General features: G+C 41.4%; 1 protein-coding gene across 2 annotated transcripts in view; it reads right to left on the bottom strand.

Moving 5' to 3' along the window:
* The window catches only part of F8 (coagulation factor VIII), a 148,528-nt gene that overhangs the window by 103,804 nt on the left and 25,173 nt on the right, over positions 1 to 19,551 (bottom strand). For both annotated transcript variants that reach the window (XM_077888609.1, XM_077888608.1), the window contains exons 3-5: positions 18,546 to 18,668; positions 10,873 to 11,085; positions 1,831 to 1,899 (exon numbers count right to left, since the gene is read on the bottom strand). In XM_077888609.1, coding sequence (XP_077744735.1) covers positions 1,831 to 1,899; positions 10,873 to 11,085; positions 18,546 to 18,668 — 405 coding nt within the window. The remainder of the gene's footprint in view (positions 1 to 1,830; positions 1,900 to 10,872; positions 11,086 to 18,545; positions 18,669 to 19,551) is intronic.

Raw genomic sequence — 19,551 nt, 5'->3', positions numbered from 1 at the left:
ATCATCATGTTGTACCCCTTCAATATGCACTTTTATTAAAATTCTCTTAAAAAGGGATCCCTGGGTGGCGCAGCGGTTTGGCGCCTGCCTTTGGCCCAGGGCGCGATCCTGGAGACCCGGGATCGAATCCCACGTCGGGCTCCCGGTGCATGGAGCCTGCTTCTCCCTCTGCCTGCGTCTCTGCCTCTCTCTCTCTCTCTCTGTGTGACTATCATAAATAAATAAAAATTTTAAAAAATAAGAGGAAAATCTTATAAAAAAAATTCTCTTAAAAAGACACATGAAGGGCAGCCCCAGTGGCCCAGCGGTTTGGTGCCACCTTCAGTCCAGGGTGTGATCCTGGAGACCCCGGGATCGAGTCCCACGTTGGGCTCCCTGCAGGGAGCCTGCTTCTCCCTCTGCCTGTGTCTCTGCCTCTCTCTCTCTGTACCTCTCATGAATAAATAAAATAAAATCTTAAAAAAAGACACATGAAGAGACACTCAAAATTACTGATCATCAAAATCTAAACTGCAATGAGACACCACTTCACATTAGTCAAAAATGGCTAGTATCAAAAAGACATGAGATGGGACGCCTGGGTGGCTCAGCAGTTGAGCCTCTGCCTTTGACTCAGGGCATGATCTCGGAGTCCTGGGACCAAGTCCCACATCGGGCTCCCTGCATGGAGCCCGCTTCTCCCTCTGCCTGTGTCTCTGCCTCCCTCTCTGTCTCTCATGAATAAATAAATAAAATCTTTTAAAAAAAAGACAAGAGATAACAGCTGTTAGTGACGATGTGGAGAAAAAGGAAGCCTCATGCATTGTTGGTGGGAATGCAAAGTGGTGTAGCCACTGTGGAAAACAGTATGGGCAGTCCTCAAAACATTAAAAATAGAACTACCATATGATCCATTAATTCCACTTCTGAGTATTCACCCAAAAAATACAACACCACTAATCCAATGGGATACCTACACCCCTATGTTTATTGCAGCATTATTTACAATAGCCAAGATATAGAAGCAGCCCAAGTGTCCATCAATAGATGAATGGATAAAAAAGTCATGGTATGTGTGTATGGCATATTTATATGCCATAAAAAAGAATGAGATCTCACCATTTGCAGCAAAATGGATGGGCCTAGAGAGGATTTCACTTAAGCTAAATGAAGTAAGTCAGAGAAAGAGAAATAGTATTTTTCTCAAATGCTATATGGCTTCACTTTTACGTAGAATCTAAAAGACACAAAAAAAGCAGAAACAGACCCACAAACACAGAGAACAAGCTGGTAGCGGACAGATGGGGGATTAGGGGATGGGCAAATGGGTAAAGGGGGTTAAGAGATACATACTTCCAGTTATAAAATAAATCAGTCACAGGAATGAGAAGTACAGCCTAGGGAATACAGTCAACACCACTGCAAAACACTTACAATGGTGAGCATTATGAACTGCTCGTATCACTGGGCTCGATGCCTGCAACTAATATATGTTGACTATACTTTGATTAAAAATCTTTTTAAAATTTAGATTAAAAATGAAATTTTCTAAAAAAGATAGAAGGTATTTTAAAATTAGAGCTAAAAGTCTTTCTTAATGAATTTAATGAGGGGGACGAGTCCAGCCAGTTACCCAGCTCCTCTATCTTCTTACCTGTTGCTCCCAATGGAACTCAGATTGTATTTTTTTTTGAAATTCAGTTTCACCCCCATCTCCTTCACTCCTAAACAGTAGTTTATGATCTTTCTGTATTCCTCTGGACAATAGCAGCCCTCATTCTCAAATACCAGATTAAATTAATATATCTCATTTTTTTCAGGAGCCCCCAAAGCAGATTGCAGTTCACTAACCTTCATCAAATACAGCAAAAAGTAGGACAAATTCCTGCAAGGTCTGTGTCCTTTCTTTGGCCAGACTCCCTGAAAAAGAAGTGAGAGCATTTATCTTCTATTGAAAATCCTATCATAGGAAATCAACACTAGGAGACATCACTTCATCTACTACTTCGTCTCTTGGTCTGCTAACTTGACCATAGCACCGCTTCTTTGGTGTCAGGTGTCCTATACCAGTTCTTCTAAAACTATTCAGGGTAAACAATTCTTTTTCACTTCAAATCTGTTGCAGACCAGTACTTTTGTAAAATACAAGAAAAATGAATTACTAAGAAAATGAAATTAAAGAGACATGTAAAATACAAGCCCATAAAATCCTATTTCATATATATGTATGTATTCCGCACAAACATTAGAGAGAAAAAGAATTACAAAAACTGTAAATACTGTTCATGAAAAGTGTGCACAGAGGCAATTAAATATAGACGATTTCTATTATGCTTTTAAGTTTTTTTTACTTTTGCAACTGTGAATACACCAAGTATTATGACCAAAATAACAATGATCAATATTAAATACCTATAATCACACTTTAAGTGAGCACCATGTGTATCAATATTCTAAGTTATTAATGTTACAACTGGACCTGCTTCATGCTTTACTTAGTGAATTTGTTGACCGTCTTTCTTAGCATTATATTTCTTCATTTGATTGGGGAGTTTTCTTTGCAGGTTTAAGAAGGAAGATTTTTGTTTATGAGCTTCTCCTTTTTTCTTGTACCCCTGACACTTGAAAGCAAATCTTAGATTAACATCTATGCAAATTTAAAATACAGGTAAAGCTGTCTGAAAACATTTGAATTCTTTTTATTTTTAAAATCACCAAATAAAAAAAAAAAAATAAAATAAAATCACCAAATAGTGAAATTGACTTTTACTTTTGGTGTTTAAGTCTATGGGTCTGAACAAGGTATAGATTCATGAAACCACCAACCATCAGGACACAGAAAAGTTGTAACATGCCCCCAAATTCCCTCCCTCTATCCCTTTATAGACACATATATAGCTATATATAGAGGGAGACAGTCATAGGTATGGTTATAACCTTGGCAACCACTGATTTGTTCTGCATTGCAGTATTTTTGTATTTTTCAGATTGTCGTATAAATGGAACCATACAGTATATAACCTTCTGAGATTGACTTTTTTACTCAGTATAAAGCTTTTGAGATTCATCCATTTTGTTGCATGTAAAAGTACTTCATTCTGTTTTATTGATGTGGAGTATTTCACGGTACGGATGTACCACGATTTGTTTGACTATTCACTTGTTGAAGGACATTTAGGTTGTTTCCAGCCCTTGGCCATTACAAATAAAGCTGCTGTGAACATTAATGTACAGACTTTATGTGAATATTAAGTTTTCGTTTGCCTAAGGTAAATACTCAGGAATGGAAATTGTTTATTTACCTTTATAAGAAATTGCCTATAATTGTGACACCAGTTCCAGTGTGTACGGGTTTTTCCCTACCACCAAGCAACTCTGTGACACAAGCTGGGTATCCTACAATTTAACTTCATTCTGAAACTATCTACCTGGAGATGGTGTAGGTTCCCATAGGTTAAGGGCTCAGTTCTACAAGACTCCCCTGCACCCACACTTGAAAGTCCAGGTCATCACCTGTGCTTCTGACCAACCTCTACAGATCAGGGGCTCCAACAACCCCCTTCTTGGGTTCCATTAATTTGCTAGAGCAGCTCACAGATCTCAGAGAAACATGTTACTTACTAGATCACCAGTTTATTCCAAAATGATATAACTAAGAAAGAGCCAGATGTGAGGGCAAGTTATGGGGAAAAGATGCAGAGCTCCCATGCCCTCTCCAGGTACGCCACTCTCCCCAAATCTCCTGGTGTTCACCAACCTGGAATCTCTTTGAACCCTGTCCTTGTGGCTTTTTAGGGAAGCTTCATTACATAGGCACGACTGATTAAATCATTAGTTATTGACGACTGAGCTCCATATTCAGCCCCTCTCTCCCCTCCTGGGGGAGCGGTGGGGGGCTGGGGAGGTGGGACTGGAAATTCAGCCCTCTAATCACTTGGTTGCCTCTACTGGCAATCAGCCCCCATCCTTAGGTGTGCGATCCAAAAATCACCTAACATAACAAAACATTATCTGTATTGCTCTCATCACATAAAATCTCAAGGGTTTTAGAAGCTCTACCAGGAAGGAGATGAAAACCAAACATATATTTTATTTAAGTCACAATGTCACAGCACCAGAGTGTTTTCCAGAGTGGCTATACCATTGTAAATCCCCAGCAACAATGTGTGAGACTTCCTGTTGGTCTGCATTCTTGACAGCATACTTAGTTTTTGAATTATTACATTAGCTATTCTAATACCAGTATTTCATCGTGGTTTTAAAATGCATTTCTCTAATGGCCAGTGATATTGGACATCTTTTCATATTTGCCACTTGTAAATCTTCTTTGGTGAATTATCTATTCAAATCCTTCGCTCATCTAAAAAACTGTATTTTTTCTTATTGTTGAGCTTTGAGAGCATGCTTTATAAAATAAGGTGTTTTATATATAATATATATATAAGACATATAAAAATATCCTGGTTATTGTGAATATTTTTAATATATATCACATCAGTCCTTTGCCAGATATGTCATTTGCAAATATTTCCTCCCAGTCTGTAGCTTGTCTCTTCATTCTCTCAACAGTGTTTTTTTAATTACAAATGCAAAAGTTAATAATGTTAAGTACTTTTGCCTTTTCATACGAATTTCAGAATCAGTTGTCTGGGACCACAAATAAAAATTTGCTGAAAAAAAATCTACACACTGGGGAGAACTCAGATCTTTACTACGTTGAATCTTATAGTACACAAACACAGTATGTTTGTTGGATTTCTTTCAATTCGTCATAGTTTCACCATACAATGTACATGTTTTGTTAGATTTATACCTAAGCCTTCAATTTTTAGAGCTATTTTTTAAAAAAAGATTGTATTTGTTTATTCGTGAGAGACACAGAGAGGGAGGCAGAGACACAGGCAGAAGGAAGAAGCAGGCCCCATGCAGAGAGCCCGACACGGGACTCGATCCCAGGACTCCAGGATCACGCCCTGGGCCAAAGGCAGGCGCTAAACCGCTGAGCCACCCAGGGATCCCAATTTTTGGAGCAATTATAAACATTCTTTCTTACATTTTGGTTTCTAGTTATTCAATAATCGTATACAGAATACAAAAAAAAAATTTAAGATTTTTGTTTAGATTCCAGTTAACATACAGTGTGATACTAGTTTCAGGTGTACAATTTAGTGATGCAACAGTTCCATACAACACGTGGTGTTCATCAGAGCAGGTGCACCTCATAATCCCCAGCACCTATGTAACTCATCCTCATCTACCTCCCCTTCTGATGACCGTCAGTTTGTTTTCTGTAGTTAAGCCTGCTTCTTGATTTGCCTCTTTCTTCTTCCATTTGCTTGCTTGTTTTCTTGAATTTCACTTGAGTGAAATCATATGGTATTTGTCTTTCTCTGACTTATTTTGCTTAGCATTATATTCTGTAGCTCCATCCACATCATTGCACATGGCAAGATTTCATTATTTTTATGGAGGAGTAATATTCCATTATGTAATATATAATAATATACTAACATTCATACACATCACATCTTTTTTATTTTTATTTTTTAATCTTTTTAAAAAAGATTTTATCTATTTATTCATGAGACACACAAAGAGAGAGGCAGAGACATAGGCAGAGGGAGAGCAGGCTCCATGCAAGGAGCCCAGTGCAGGACTTGGTCCCTGGACTCCAGAATCATGCCCTGAGCTGAAGGCATATGCTCAACTGCTGAGCCACCCAGGCGTCCCACAACTTTTTTTAAAAAGATTTTATTTATTTATTCATGAGAGAGAGAGAGAGAGGCAGAGACAACACAGGCAGAGGGAGAAGCAGGCTCCTTCTGCTCCCTCTGCAGGGAGCCCGATGTGGGACTCGATCCCAGGACCCCGGGATCACGACCTGAGCCAAAGGCAGACACTCAACCACTGAGCCACCCAGGTGTCTCGTTACGTCACATCTTTTTATTCACTTACCAGTCAATGGACACTTGGGCTGTTTCCCTAGTTTGGCTATAGTAGATGCTGCTGCTATAAACACTGGGGTGCATGTATCTCTCCAAGATAGTATTTTTGCATTCTTTGGATAAATACCTAGTAGTACAATTGCTGGATCATAGAGTAGCTCTATTTTTATTTTTTGAGGAACTTACATACTGTTTTCCAGAGTGACTGCAACAGTTTGCATAACCACCAACAGTATAAGAGGGTTCCCCTTTCTCTGAAACCTTGCCAACACCTGTTGTTTCTTGTGTTGTTGATTTTAGCCATTCTGACAGCTGTGAGGGGATATCTCTTGGTGGATTTGATTTGCCTTTTCCTGATGATGAGCAATGTTGAGTACCTTTTCACATACTTGTTAACCATTTCTATATCTTTTTTCCCCAAAAAATATCTATTCACATCCTTTGCCATTTGGGGAATAAGGAAGGGGAGTAAAAAGTGAAATTCTTCACCAGTTTGGTGGTACTTGAAATTCTGATGCCTTTTCCTGACTTGTTTGTTCTATTTGATTTTTAGGATTCTCAAATGGCTGCGCTGTGCATTTTGTCAAGGTTCTAGAGTTAAGCTCAATGGGAAATAAAAGGTGCGTATGTTTCTTCCATCTTAACCAGAACTAGAACCTCTGTTGACAATTAAGATTTCACTTTTTTAAAAAATTAATTTTTAAATCATTTAAAATTTTTGATGGATATTTGACTTTTAAGTAATCTGTACAACTAACTTGGGGCTCAAACTTACAACCTCGAGATCAAGAGTTGCATGCTCCGGGGACACCTGGGTGGCTCAGTGGTTGAGCGCCTGCCTTTGGCAGGGCGTGATCCCAGGGTCCTGGGATCGAGTCCCACATCGGGCTCCCCACAGGGAGCCTGCTTCTCCCTCCACCTGTGTCTCTGCTTCTCTCTCTCAGTCTGTGTTTCTCATGAATAAATAAAATCTTTAAAAAAAAAGAGTTGCATGCTCCACTGATTGAGCCAGCCAGGTGTCCCTCTGTTTATATTTTATATGTAAAGTTTTATTATTGATTGATGATTTTTAAGTAGGCTCCACACCCAGCACAGAACCCAACATGGGGCTTGAACTCATGACCCTGAGATCAAGACCCAAGCTAAGATCAAGAATCGGACACTTAACTGAGCCACCCAGGTGCCCCAATGATTTTATTGTTTTATTAAACTTTACATCTCATAAATAACACACGTGGTTGTATCAGTTTGTCATAAATTCTGACTATGAAACTGAACTTAGTACAAATGAGGTCATACTTCCAAATGAAACTAGTACAAACTCTTCTGGTCTTCCTCTACTCCCTTCCTTCTTGTTTTTTTTGGAATCATCGTCATCATCATCATCTGAAAATGGTGGTTCAGTTCATAGATTCTTTGCCTATTCTCCCATCAAAAGGTGGAATCCAATTCCCCTTGTCCTTTATGGGCTAGCCATAGTGACGTATTCTAGCAAACACATAATCTGATAGACTGTTATTCAAAATAAACAAAGAACTCTGAAAACTCAACAATAAGAAAATATGATTTAAAAATGTGAAAAAGACCTGAACAGACACCTCAACAAAGAAGATATACAAAGGACGAGTAAGCATATAAAAATATGATTCACAGGGTGCCTGGATGGCTCAGTTGGTGAAGCATCTGCCTTTGGCTCAGGTCATGACCTGAGGGTCTTGAGATTGAGCCCCGTGTCAGGCTCTCTGCTCAGCGGGAAGTCTGCTTCTCCCTTTCCCTCTGTCACCCCCCTACTTGTACTTATTCTCTCTCTCTCAAATAAATAAATAAAATATCTGAAATGAAAACATGCTACACATCATGTTATTATGGAAATGCAAATTAAAGCAATTTGATACCGCTACATATCTACAAGAATGGCTAAATTCCAAAACACTGGCAACACCAAAAGCTGGTGAGGATGAAGAACAACAGGAGCGCTCCTTCATTGCAGCTGGGAACACAAAATGATACGACCACCTTGGAAAACCAGATGGCAGTTTCTTACAAAAGAAAGCATATTTGGGGCGCCTGGATGGCTCAGTCCATTAGGCGTCTGCCTTCGGTTCAGGTCATGATCCCGAGGTCCTGGGAATCAAGGCCTGCATCAGATTCCCTGCTCAGTGAAGAGTATGCTTCTTCTTTCCTCTCTCACTCTGCCTCTCCCCTTGCTCATGTTCTTTCTCTCAAATAAATAAATATATCTTTGGAAAAAGAAAAAAAAAGAAAGAAAGAAAGCATACTCTTACCATATGATCCAGCAATTTGCTCCTTGGCATTTACCCAAAGGGGTGGAAAAGGATGTATGCATACAAACCTGCACGTGTATGTTTATAGCAGCTTTATTTATAACTGTTAAAACCTGGAAGTAACCAAAATGTCCTTCTTTGGGGAGGGGATAAACTGTGGTCCATCTAGACAATAGAATATCATTCAGTGCTAGAAAGAAAAATGCTATCAAGCCATGAAAAGACATAGATGTACTTAAATGCATGTTACTAAGTGGAAGAAGCCAATATGGAAAGGCTACATACTGTATAATCTCAACTATTTGACATTCTGGAAAAGGCAGAACTATGGAGACAAATAAACCAGTGGTTGCTAGAAGAGGAAAGGATGAATAGGTGGGACACAGGATTTTTAGAATACTGAAAACTATTCTGTATGATACTGCAATGGTGGGTACATGTCATTCTACGTTGTCCAAACCCGTAGACTGCAGACCAACACAAGTGAACCCTCATGTAAAGCATGGGCTGCGGCTGATAATGCTATGTCATTGTAGGTTCACCAGTTGTGACAAGCATATGACTCTGGTGCAGGATGCTGATCGTGAAGGAGGCTGTGTGTGGGTGGCAGGCAGGTAGCATTTGGGGATTCTGTGTACTTTCTGCTCAATTTCGCTGTAAACCGAAAACTGCTCTAAAAAACAAAGTCCACTTATTTTATTTTAAAGATTTTATTTATTTGAAAGGGACAGAGAAAGCATGGGCAGGGAGAGGGGCAGAGGGAGAGTGAGAAGCAGGCTCCCCACTGAGCAGAGAGTCCAATGCAGGGGCTCGATGCCAGGACCCCAAGATCATGACCTGAGCTGAAGGCAGATGCCTAAACAACTAAGCCATTAAGGCACCCCAACATAGTCCATTTTAAAGGAAAAAAAACAAAAAAAATAAAAATAAAAAATAAATAAATAAAAGGAAAACCTGTAGCTCCCATGCTGAAAATACCTTGTGGAAAGCTCCAGCTATTTGAGTTTTCCAAGCCTAGGTGCCAGACTTGTGAATAAAGTTTCATTCAGGATGACCCTGGCTCCAGCCACAATTTGACTACAACCTCATTAGAAATCCTCTAACAGGGCAGCCAGGGTGGCTCAGCGGTTTAGCGCCACCTTCAGCCCAGGACTTGATCCTGGAGACCGGGTATCGAGTCCCACATCCAGCTCCCTGCATAGAGCCTGCTTCTCCCTCTGCCTGGGTCTCTGCCTCTCTCTGTGTGTGTGTCTTTCATGAATAAATAAATAAATCTTAAAAAAAAAAGAAATCCTCTAACAGTGGGCTGCAAGAGGATCACAGACCCGGGATCCCTGGGTGGCGCAGCGGTTTGGCGCCTGCCTTTGGCCTGGGGCGTGATCCTGGAGACCCGGGATCGAATCCCACATCGGGCTCCCGGTGCATGGAGCCTGCTTCTCCCTCTGCCTGTGTCTCTGCCTCTCTCTCTCTCTGTGTGTGTGACTATCATAAATAAATAAATTAATTTAAAAAAATTTAAAAACTTAGTATTAGGGGCATGTGGGTGGCTCAGTGAGTTGGGTGTCTGCTGTCAGCTCAGGGAGTGATCCCGGGGTCCTGGGATCGAGTCCCATGTCAGGCCCCCTGCTCAGCTGGGAGTCTGCTTCTCCCTCTGACTCTGCCCCCCCCCACCCTTGTGCTCTCTTTCTCTGTCAAATGAATGAATAAAAGCTTTTTATTTTTTTATTTACTTATGATAGTCACACAGAGAGAGAGAGACGCAGAGACACAGGCAGAGGGAGAAGCAGGCTCCATGCACCGGGAGCCCGACGTGGGATTCGATCCCGGGTCTCCAGGATCGCGCCCTGGGCCAAAGGCAGGCGCTAAACCGCTGCGCCACCCAGGGATCCCCAATAAAAGCTTTTTAAAAAAACCCACTTAGAATTAAAGAAAATTCTGCATTGTTTACTTCCCTGATTTAGTGCTTGCTATTAAGCTATCACTTAAAAACAGGTTTAATTTAACTTAAGATGATTTTTAGAATAACAAGTTATAAATGCTTGCTTTTCTCCTATTTTTTTTTTTAGAGTAGGCTCCACACTCAGTGTAGAGTCCAATGCAGAGCCCCATATGGGGCTTTAATTCATGGCCCTAAGATCAAGATCTGAGCTAAAATCAGCAGTTGGACGCTTAACCGACTGAACCACCCTGGTGCCCTGCTTTGCTCCAATTTTTATAGCTTTTGGGATACAGATGACACAATTGAATGTGTTTATCTCCAGGAAGCCTTCAGAGAACCTCACACAAAATTTACAAAAGGCACTACTGAGGGGATCCCTGGGTGGCGCAGCGGTTTGGCGCCTGCCTTTGACCCAGGGCGCGATCCTGGAGACCCGGGATCGAGTCCCACATCGGGCTCCCGGTACATGGAGCCTGCTTCTCCCTCTGCCTGTGTCTCTGCCTCTCTCCCTCTCTCTCTCTCTCTCTGTGTGACTATCATAAATAAATATTTTTTAAAAAGGCACTACTGAGATAGCCCACAGAATGTAATATTTTCTTTCCATAGGTATGTTGCTAGGGAAAAGAAACCTCCTTTAGATGAAAGAACACAAATGCTTTTATGAATTGACCCAGATGTTTATACTCCCTTATTTCATTTGAGTCCTATCCTTTCTCACACTTACCTTCTTTGCAAACCAGCAGGGCTCCAATGAGGCCTGAATTCAGGTCTTTCACCAGGTCCACGTGTGAAAAATATGAGTAGGTGAGACATGGTGGATCAGAGGCCATTGGGCCATTCTCTTTCAGGACCTGCCAGACATAGGTATGGCTTTCACCAGGAATGACATTATCATCTTCCTTCTCCTTTTGGCTGGTCTGATCCTCATACTCAGCACCTAAAGCAAGAAGGGATAAAATTGTCCTTTCCATACCCACTGTTGACTCAAGGAAACATAGCAAGTTTATTGTTATCAGGAGATTGTACACAAGAAATAGACTTTCTGCAATTTAATTTGGAAGACTATAAGCAGCCTCAAATATTCCAGAGAAGTTTTAGGCCACTAATGCAAACATGAAGGGTTGAGGGGTCTCACTGTGACCTCCAGATTCTAACCAATAATTTTGCTTCCATCATTGTATCTTTTTACCTAGTTCACATCAATTCAACTCAAGAGACATACATTGGTCATGTACTTTGTCCCAGACTCTTTAATGAGCACTGGTGACGTTCAGGGAAAGATGAGATACAGAGATTTTTAAAAAAATTGTAGAGCAGAGTGGGGAGGGGAGAGGCAGAGGAAGCAGGAGAAAGAGAATCTTAAACAGACTCCACATCCCACACGGGGCCCAATGCGGGGTTTAATCTCAGGACCCTGAGATCATGACCTGAGCCAAAATCAAGAATCAGATGTTCAACCAACTTCACCACCCAGGTGCCCCCTTTTATTTTTTTTAACATTTTATTTTTATTTTTTTGGTATATTTTTTTATTGGAGTTCAATATGCCAACATATAGCATAACACCCAGTGCTCATTCCGCCAAGTGCCCCCCTCAGTGTCCGCCACCCAGTCACCGCATCCACCCGCCCACCTCCCCTTCCACTACCCCTTGATCGTTTCCCAGAGTTAGGAGTTTCTCATGTTCTGTCTCCCTCACTGATATTTCCCACTCATTTTCTCTCCTTTCCCCTTTAATCCCTTTCACTATTTTTTATATTCTCCAAATGAATGAGACCATATATTTGTCCTTCTCTGATTGACTTGCTTCACTAAGCATAATACCCTCCAGGCCCCTCCACGCCAAAGCAGATGGTGGGTGTCCGTCCTGTCTGACAGCTGAGGAATATCCCACTGTATACATAGACCACAGCTTCTCGATCCCTTCATCTTTCGATGGACACCGAGGCTCCTTCCACAGTGTGGCTATTGTGGACATTGCTGCTGTGAACATTGGGGAGCAGGTGCCCCCTTTTAAAAATGTTTTTAACTTAGTTCTTCTCTGGAGGAGCAGATGACACTAGGGGCAGGTATTTTCTGGCTGTCCCATCCTTAGTGATGTTCAAACTAACCCCTGGATTAGTCTGATACCTCAATTATAAATTGAGCACAGTATATGTTCATTGTTAATGAGGTGTCTTTGCTTCTAGATCATTTCAGTGGACAGAAGTAGAGAATATCTTCTACTGAAACATTTTTCTAGCATCTTCACCATAACTTCCTGGATTTAAAATGGTCTCTGGAGCTCTAGAGCAGCCCAAGGCATTCAGAGGGCTCTTCATTTATGTCTTATTTTATCCCACAACATCTATACATCTGAGAGAAGGACTTTTCCAGCAGAACAGTACAAGGGACCCCTGCACTGCCCCTACTCTGCCTGTGCTTTTACTACACACTTTCAGCAGCCAAAGGCCACCTGCAAAGTACAGGTGGGTAGTCCCTGGTCTAAGGTCAGCCTCTCTGGGGTCTAGGGATACCCTGTTCGGTGTGCACTAGGTACTACTGGCTTCATCCAGAGACAACATCAGACCAGCACCTGTGCTTGGTAGAGAGTGGCAGACGTTTTTAAAAACCTGAGTTTGGCACCTGGGGATGGTGTGTGCTTCAGGTGCCTATGTGATCGTGGGTTGATATCTATAATTCTAGATAGTAGATAGATTTGGATAGGGAGGAAGGGAATCAGAGGGGTTACATAAGGGGATTCAACTGTATGTATAATGTTTAATTTCCTAAAGTGAAGATGGTACAGTGTTAAGATTTGGCAAAGTGAGGGGCATGTGGGTGGCACAGTTGTTAAGCATCTGATTCAGTTTCGGCTCAGGTCGTGATTTCAGGATCATGGGATTAAGCCTTGTGTCAGGCTCTGTGCATTGTCTAATAAATAAATACATCTTTAAAGAAAAAACATAAGATTTGGCAAAGTGATGTGATGGTCACATGTTTGTCTGCCATATTATTTTTTTGTACTTTTCTTTATTTGAAGCATCTCATTAAGAAATGAATATTCTGGGAACCCTGGGTGGTGCAGCGGTTTAGCGCCTGCCTTTGGCCCAGGACGTGATCCTGGAGACCCGGGATTGAATCCCACGTCGGGCTCCCGGTGCATGGAGCCTGCTTCTCCCTCTGCCTATGTCTCTGCCTCTCTCTCTCTCTCTCTGTGTGACTATCATAAATAAATAAAAAATTAAAAAAAGAAGAAATGAATATTCTAGCAGCAATGTCCACAATAGCCAAAGTGTGGAAGGAGCCTCGGTGTCCATTGAAAGATGATGGATAAAGAAGCTGTGATCTATGTATACAATGGAATATTCCTCATCCATTAGAAACGACAAATACCCACCATTTGCTTCAACGTGGATGGAAGTGGAGGGTATTATGCTGAGTGAAATAAGTCAATCGGAGAAGGACAAAGATTATATGGTCTCACTCATTTGGGGAATATAAAAATTAGTGAAAGGGAATTAAGGGGAAAGGAGTGAAAATATCAGTGAGGGTGACAAAACATGAGAGACACCTAACTCTGGGAAACAAACAAAGGGTAGTGGAAAGGGAGGTGGGTGGGGGGTTGGAGTGACTGGGTGACGGGCACTGACGGGGGTACTTAGCGGGATGAGCACTGGATGTTATGCTATATGTTGGCAAATTGAACTCCAAAAAAAAAAAAAAAGAAGAAGAAATGAATATTCTTTTTCCTAATAGTAGGGTTGGGAAAGAGGTGTGGGTGGTTTGATGAGAGGCCAAGAATGTGTAAAGCAGGATAGCTGTCTCGGGGAGAGGAAGAACCACGGCAGTAGGATGGCCAGGTAGTACTGAGGTGAGGTATCATGAACTTAGTGATACAATGTCATGCGGTTGTATAGTTTTGTTTCTACTATGGCCATTCACTTGGCTGCTAGTAAAACAGGTGGGAAACACCTCTAACCAGGGCAGTGGCTTAGTCAAGCCAATAGAATGGAGATCAAGGAGGCCAGGAACTAGTGAGTGCCCATGTCTGGGCATCTAAGCTGGGCAAGGAGGGAAAGAGTATGGGTGGATGGTAGATTCCAATGAGAATGAAGAGTTATTGGAGTGAGTAGTGAGAAAATGTGATTTTGGGGGCTGCTAATAACATTCTGTTCTTCAATGAAGATGAAAATGATTTGTGAAGACCAGGTAAAGTACGTGATGCCTGGAAGAAAGCATTGTGCAAAGCCCTTAGAGTTTACTACACACTAACGTATATTACTTTTGGAAGATCTCTGCCTCCATCAGTCTTTTTTTTTTTCCTCCATCAGTCTTATCTGACCTTTCTATTACAAGAAGAACAGCACTGCCATAACATTTGAGAGCTCAGGGAGTCTATCTGTCTGACTTCAAAGTGCCACTTCCATGGAAGCTTTCCTAAGGAGTATACTGAATCAACAAAAAGCCACTTCTGAAAGGAAGTCATTTTGTAATTACCCCTTGAGTCAGTCAAAGTTTTGTCAAGTGCTTTTGGGCTTGAGATACACAAGGAAAAGAGAAGTAAATCACAGAGCTTCCTGTTGAGAAGTCTGCAAACATAAGCACCCCAAATGTAGTGTGTGAAACAACCACCACTGTATTACCCTGATTCTGTGGGTCAGGAATTCAGAGCACGGGCAAGAGGGCTTCTCTGCTTCAAGATATCTAGGACATCAGCTGTCATGACACAAACAGCTGAGGGCTGGAATCGTCTGGAAGGTTTCTCACTCACATATCTTATAGCTGGATAGGGATGATATGGATGCTGGATTCCGGGTACTTATACTTGGGGACCTCGGGGAGTCAGGCTTCCTACATGGCATTTCAGGTCTCCAAGAGTAGATGTTCCCACAAATGAAGAAGCAGCATGTTCTTTTATGAGTCACATGGCATCACTTCCATCATACACTATTGGTCAAAGCACTTACAAACCTCCACACGTTAAGATTTGGCAAAGTGAAGCCTCGGTGTCCATCGAAAGATGAATGGATAAAGAAGATGTGGTCTATGTATACAATGGAATATTACTCAGCTATTAGAAATGACAAATACCCACCATTTGCTTCAACGTGGATGGAACTGGAGGGTATTATGCTGAGTGAAGTAAGTCAGTCGGAGAAGGACAAACATTATATGTCCTCATTCATTTGGGGAATATAAATAATAGTGAAAGGGAATATAAGGGAAGAGAGAAGAAATGTGTGGGAAATATCAGAAAGGGAGACAGAACGTAAAGACTGCTAACTCTGGGAAACGAACTAGGGGTGGTAGAAGGGGAGGAGGGCGGGGGGTGGGAGTGAATGGGTGACGGGCACTGGGGGTTATTCTGTATGTTAGTAAATTGAACACCAATAAAAAATAAATTAAAAAAAAAGATTCACATGCTAGACGCTTAAAGATCTAAAAAAAAAAAAAAAAAAAAAGATTTGGCAAAGTGAGGGGCACCTGGGTGGTGCAGTCAATTAAGCATCCAAACTCTTGGTTTGGGCTCAGGATCATAGGATCAAGCCCCATATCTGGCAACACACTCAGCAGGGAGTCTGCTTGAGGTTCTCTCTCTCCTCCTCCCTCTGCCCCTCCCACCCTCTAAAATAAATAAATCTTAAAAAAATAGATTTTGCACATAAATAAAAATCATACAGTATTGGTCTCTCGCTGTCTGACTTATTTCACTTAGCATGATACCCTCTAGGTAGGTCCATTCATGTTGGGAATGGGAAAATTTCATTCATTTTTTTTAAAGATTTTATTTATTTATTCATGAGAGACACAGAGAGAGAGAGGCAGAGGGAAAAGCAGGCTCCACACAGGGAGCCTGACGTGAGACTCGATCCTGGGTTTCCAGGATCAGGCCCTGGGCCGAAGGCAGCGCTAAACCACTGAGCCACCTGGGCTGCCCTCATTCTTTTTTATGACTAAGTAACATTCCATTCTCTCTCTCCCTCTCTCTCTCTCTCTCTCTCTCTCTCTCCACACACACACACACACACACACACACACACACACACACACTTGGTTTGCTTGTGTTGCTTCCATATCTGGACTATTGTAAATAATGCTGTAATGAACACAGGGGAGCACAGATGTTTTCAAATTAGTGTTTTCGTTTTCTTTGGATAAATACTGAGAAGTGGAATTGCCAGATCATATAGTAGTTCTATTTTTAATTTTGGAGTCACATCCATAATGTCTTCCACAGTGGCTATACCAATTTACATTCCCACCAACAGTACACAAGGGTTCCTTTTGCTCCACATCCTCACCAACACTTGTTATCTATTTTTTTGATACTAGCCATTCTCACCAGTATAAGGTGATAACTCATTGTGGTTTTGATTTGCCTTTCCCTGGTGGTGAGTGATGTTGAGCATCTTTTCATGTGTCTGCTGGCCATCTGGATGTCTTCTTTGGAAAAATGGCTCCTCATGTCTTCTGTTCATTTTTTTATTGGATGGTTTGTTTTCTTTGATATTGACTTGTGAGAATTCTTTATATATTTTGAATATTAACCCTTTATTGGATATATCATTTGCAAATATCTTCTCCCCTTCATTATGTTGCCTTTTTATTTTGGCGATGGTTTCCTTTGCTTATGTAAGCATATGCATATGCTTTTGTTGTACTTGCTGTCAAATTACTTTAAATGAGCAAATTTTGTGGTATATAAGTTATACCTCAATAAAACTGTTTAAAAATGCTATGGGGAGGGGCACCTGACTGGCTCAGTTGGTAGAGCATGCAACTCATGAGTTCAAGCCCCACAGTGGGCATATAGATTACTTTAAAAATTGTTATAGGGAAAACATATACAAAAATAAGTTTGAGATGGATCATAGACCTAAATACAAAAGGTAAAATAATAAAACTTCTGGAAGAAAAGATGGAAGAAAGTCTTCATGATTTTCGAATTGGCAAATATGTCAAATAGGTCACAAAGTTCAACATAAAAAAAAGTGATAATATTTTGTGTTTCATTAACTGCTGAACTTGTGTGCTTGATTGACTTTGATAATTTTTATTTACCAAAAAAATTAGTGAGAGGGTGAAAATTCAAGGCATAGACTGGAAGAAGATATGCGAATATTTACATCTGTCAAAGGATGCATATTAAGAATAAAGTACTTTGGGGATCCCTGGGTGGTGCAGTGGTTTGGCGCCTGCCTTTGGCCCAGGGCGCGATCCTGGAGACCCGGGATCGAATCCCACATCGGGCTCCCGGTGCATGGAGCCTGCTTCTCCCTCTGCCTGTGTCTCTGCCTCTCTCTCTCTCTCTCTGTGTGACTATCATAAATAAATAAAATTAAAAAAAAAAGAATAAAGTACTTCTACTAAGTAGTAAGAAAAAGATAAACAACTCATTTTTTTTTCAACAGGAAAAGCACCTCAATGCCTCAACTGATATTTTATAACAGGTATCAGAAAGGTCGGCAAACCTAGGAAATGACACTCAACATCGTCACAGATTTAACTGACATCCTGGGGCTCCCAGGCTACTGTAAGGCCAGGAGCATGTGGATCACAACATATAAATATATAGGCTTCTGACTAGACCACAAGTCACATGGATTTTAGGCCGTTGCCTAGCTGTGTTGTTCCTGGGCAGACCTGCTGTGGATGCACACATGAGAGATTTGCCAGTTGTCCTAGACCTTACCAGGCTTAAGATGCAAAAGAGTCATGTCTATGCTCAGCCCTCAGCTGCAGAATTGTGGGAACCCTGGCCTCTTTAAAATGCTCCTAGATTCATTCTGGAAGCTCGCGAGTGGATAACCCTCATGGGAATAGCCTGGCAGGCTCCAGGCAGAACTGGGGATGACTTTTCCCTTATATCACCTGCCCCTACCATTCATTTTCCCCTAACTCAGGTCTGCCCTGGTCTCATGAGTACGACTCAACTGTGGCATCCCCTTTACTCCCTTCCTGCATTGTGGAGGTTAGAGAGAAGTTAGGTAAAGTGGTTGTTTATTTTCAGGAAGTCAGTTGGTGCTTCTGGTAGGTGGCTCTTATCACATGATGGCATGCATATTTAGAAACTGGGGGGAGGGGAAGGAGAGGAAGTATCTGGAAAGTCAGAATCTAAGGAAAGACGATGAAATCCATTTCACTTCTATACCATGAGCCTTGCTTCTCCCTAGGATGTTTTCTGGCCATTGGAAGGCAGATGAGGTGGAATGGTGAGGATCCGTAGCCTGGCTCGTCAAGGGAGAATAGGAACCAAATTCAACTTTAGGGCTTAGACTAAAATGACAATCTTCCTGATTTCTCGAAATGGGCCTAGCTTCGAATCCTGACTCTAGCATTCACTAGCTGTAAGACCTTGAATTCAATACTCCTTTATCCCTGAGATGACAGGACAACGGGAGGGCATTTGACTCACCTTCAGAAGCTTTCCAATAGGATACACCAACAGCGTGAAGGCTGACAGGATGAGAAGCCATGTTCTTAAGGACAATGACCACTGTGTCATAAACCTCAGCCTGGATGGTAGGACCCAGCAGGCCTGCAAGAATGAGATGCCCCCCAAAGGTCACTGCTTTTATGAAGGTGATGACCAAAGTCACAGTGGAAAAACATGCCCCTGTGATTATTGATAAAGAGTAGTAATCGAATGAATAAATGCATAAACTGCTATCACCAGCTCAGCGTCATTCGTTGTACTGAGGATCAATTTCTAGCAATTCCTTCAATGCGTTCATTCATTCAACTAATAGTTGAGTTCCTTCTAGATTCTAGGAACTGTCCCAGGCACTGGAGATGCAGTACTGAACAAGATAGGTCATGGAAATCACATTCTGGAGGATGTCATTAAGCACATAAAGAAACGAGAAATATTCGTTGTAAATGCTATAAAAGATAGTGGCGTGCTAAAAATGATGAAGCAGGAGACAATCCTTTTATTTTTTAAATTTTTTATTTTTTTGAGACAATCCTTTTAATATAGTGGTTAGGAAGCGCATCTTTGAGGAAGTGGCATTTGAGCAGACATCTGACTAAGAAAAGAAGCCAGTTTGCAAATATCTAGTAGATTGACATTCAAAGCAGATAAAACAAATGGAAAAGTCCTGAGATAGGAATAATCTTGATATAGTTGAGCAACATGTGAATGAGTAGGGGAGTAATAGGAAATAAGGTTATAAAGGCAGGCAGGGAATATAACATGTAGGACTTTGTAGGCCACAGGAGTTTGGATGAATTTAGAATTTGCAAGAAACAAGCAGACTTGGGACTTGTTTTGGATGAAGTGTCAACAACACTTGCTGATGGATTGGATGTTAGAGATAGGAAAAGAATGAGAGCAGCCAGGGATGGCTCCTGTGGTTTGGGTTTATACAACTGGGAAGTAGTCAGGCCATGATGCAGAAAATTAAGAGGAAAATCAAGAC

The sequence above is a fragment of the Canis aureus genome, chromosome X, assembly GCF_053574225.1.
Source record: "Canis aureus isolate CA01 chromosome X, VMU_Caureus_v.1.0, whole genome shotgun sequence".
Lineage (NCBI taxonomy): Eukaryota > Metazoa > Chordata > Mammalia > Carnivora > Canidae > Canis > Canis aureus.
Note: the sequence above shows the minus strand (reverse complement) of the source record. Positions and strands in the feature narration are given on the sequence as shown.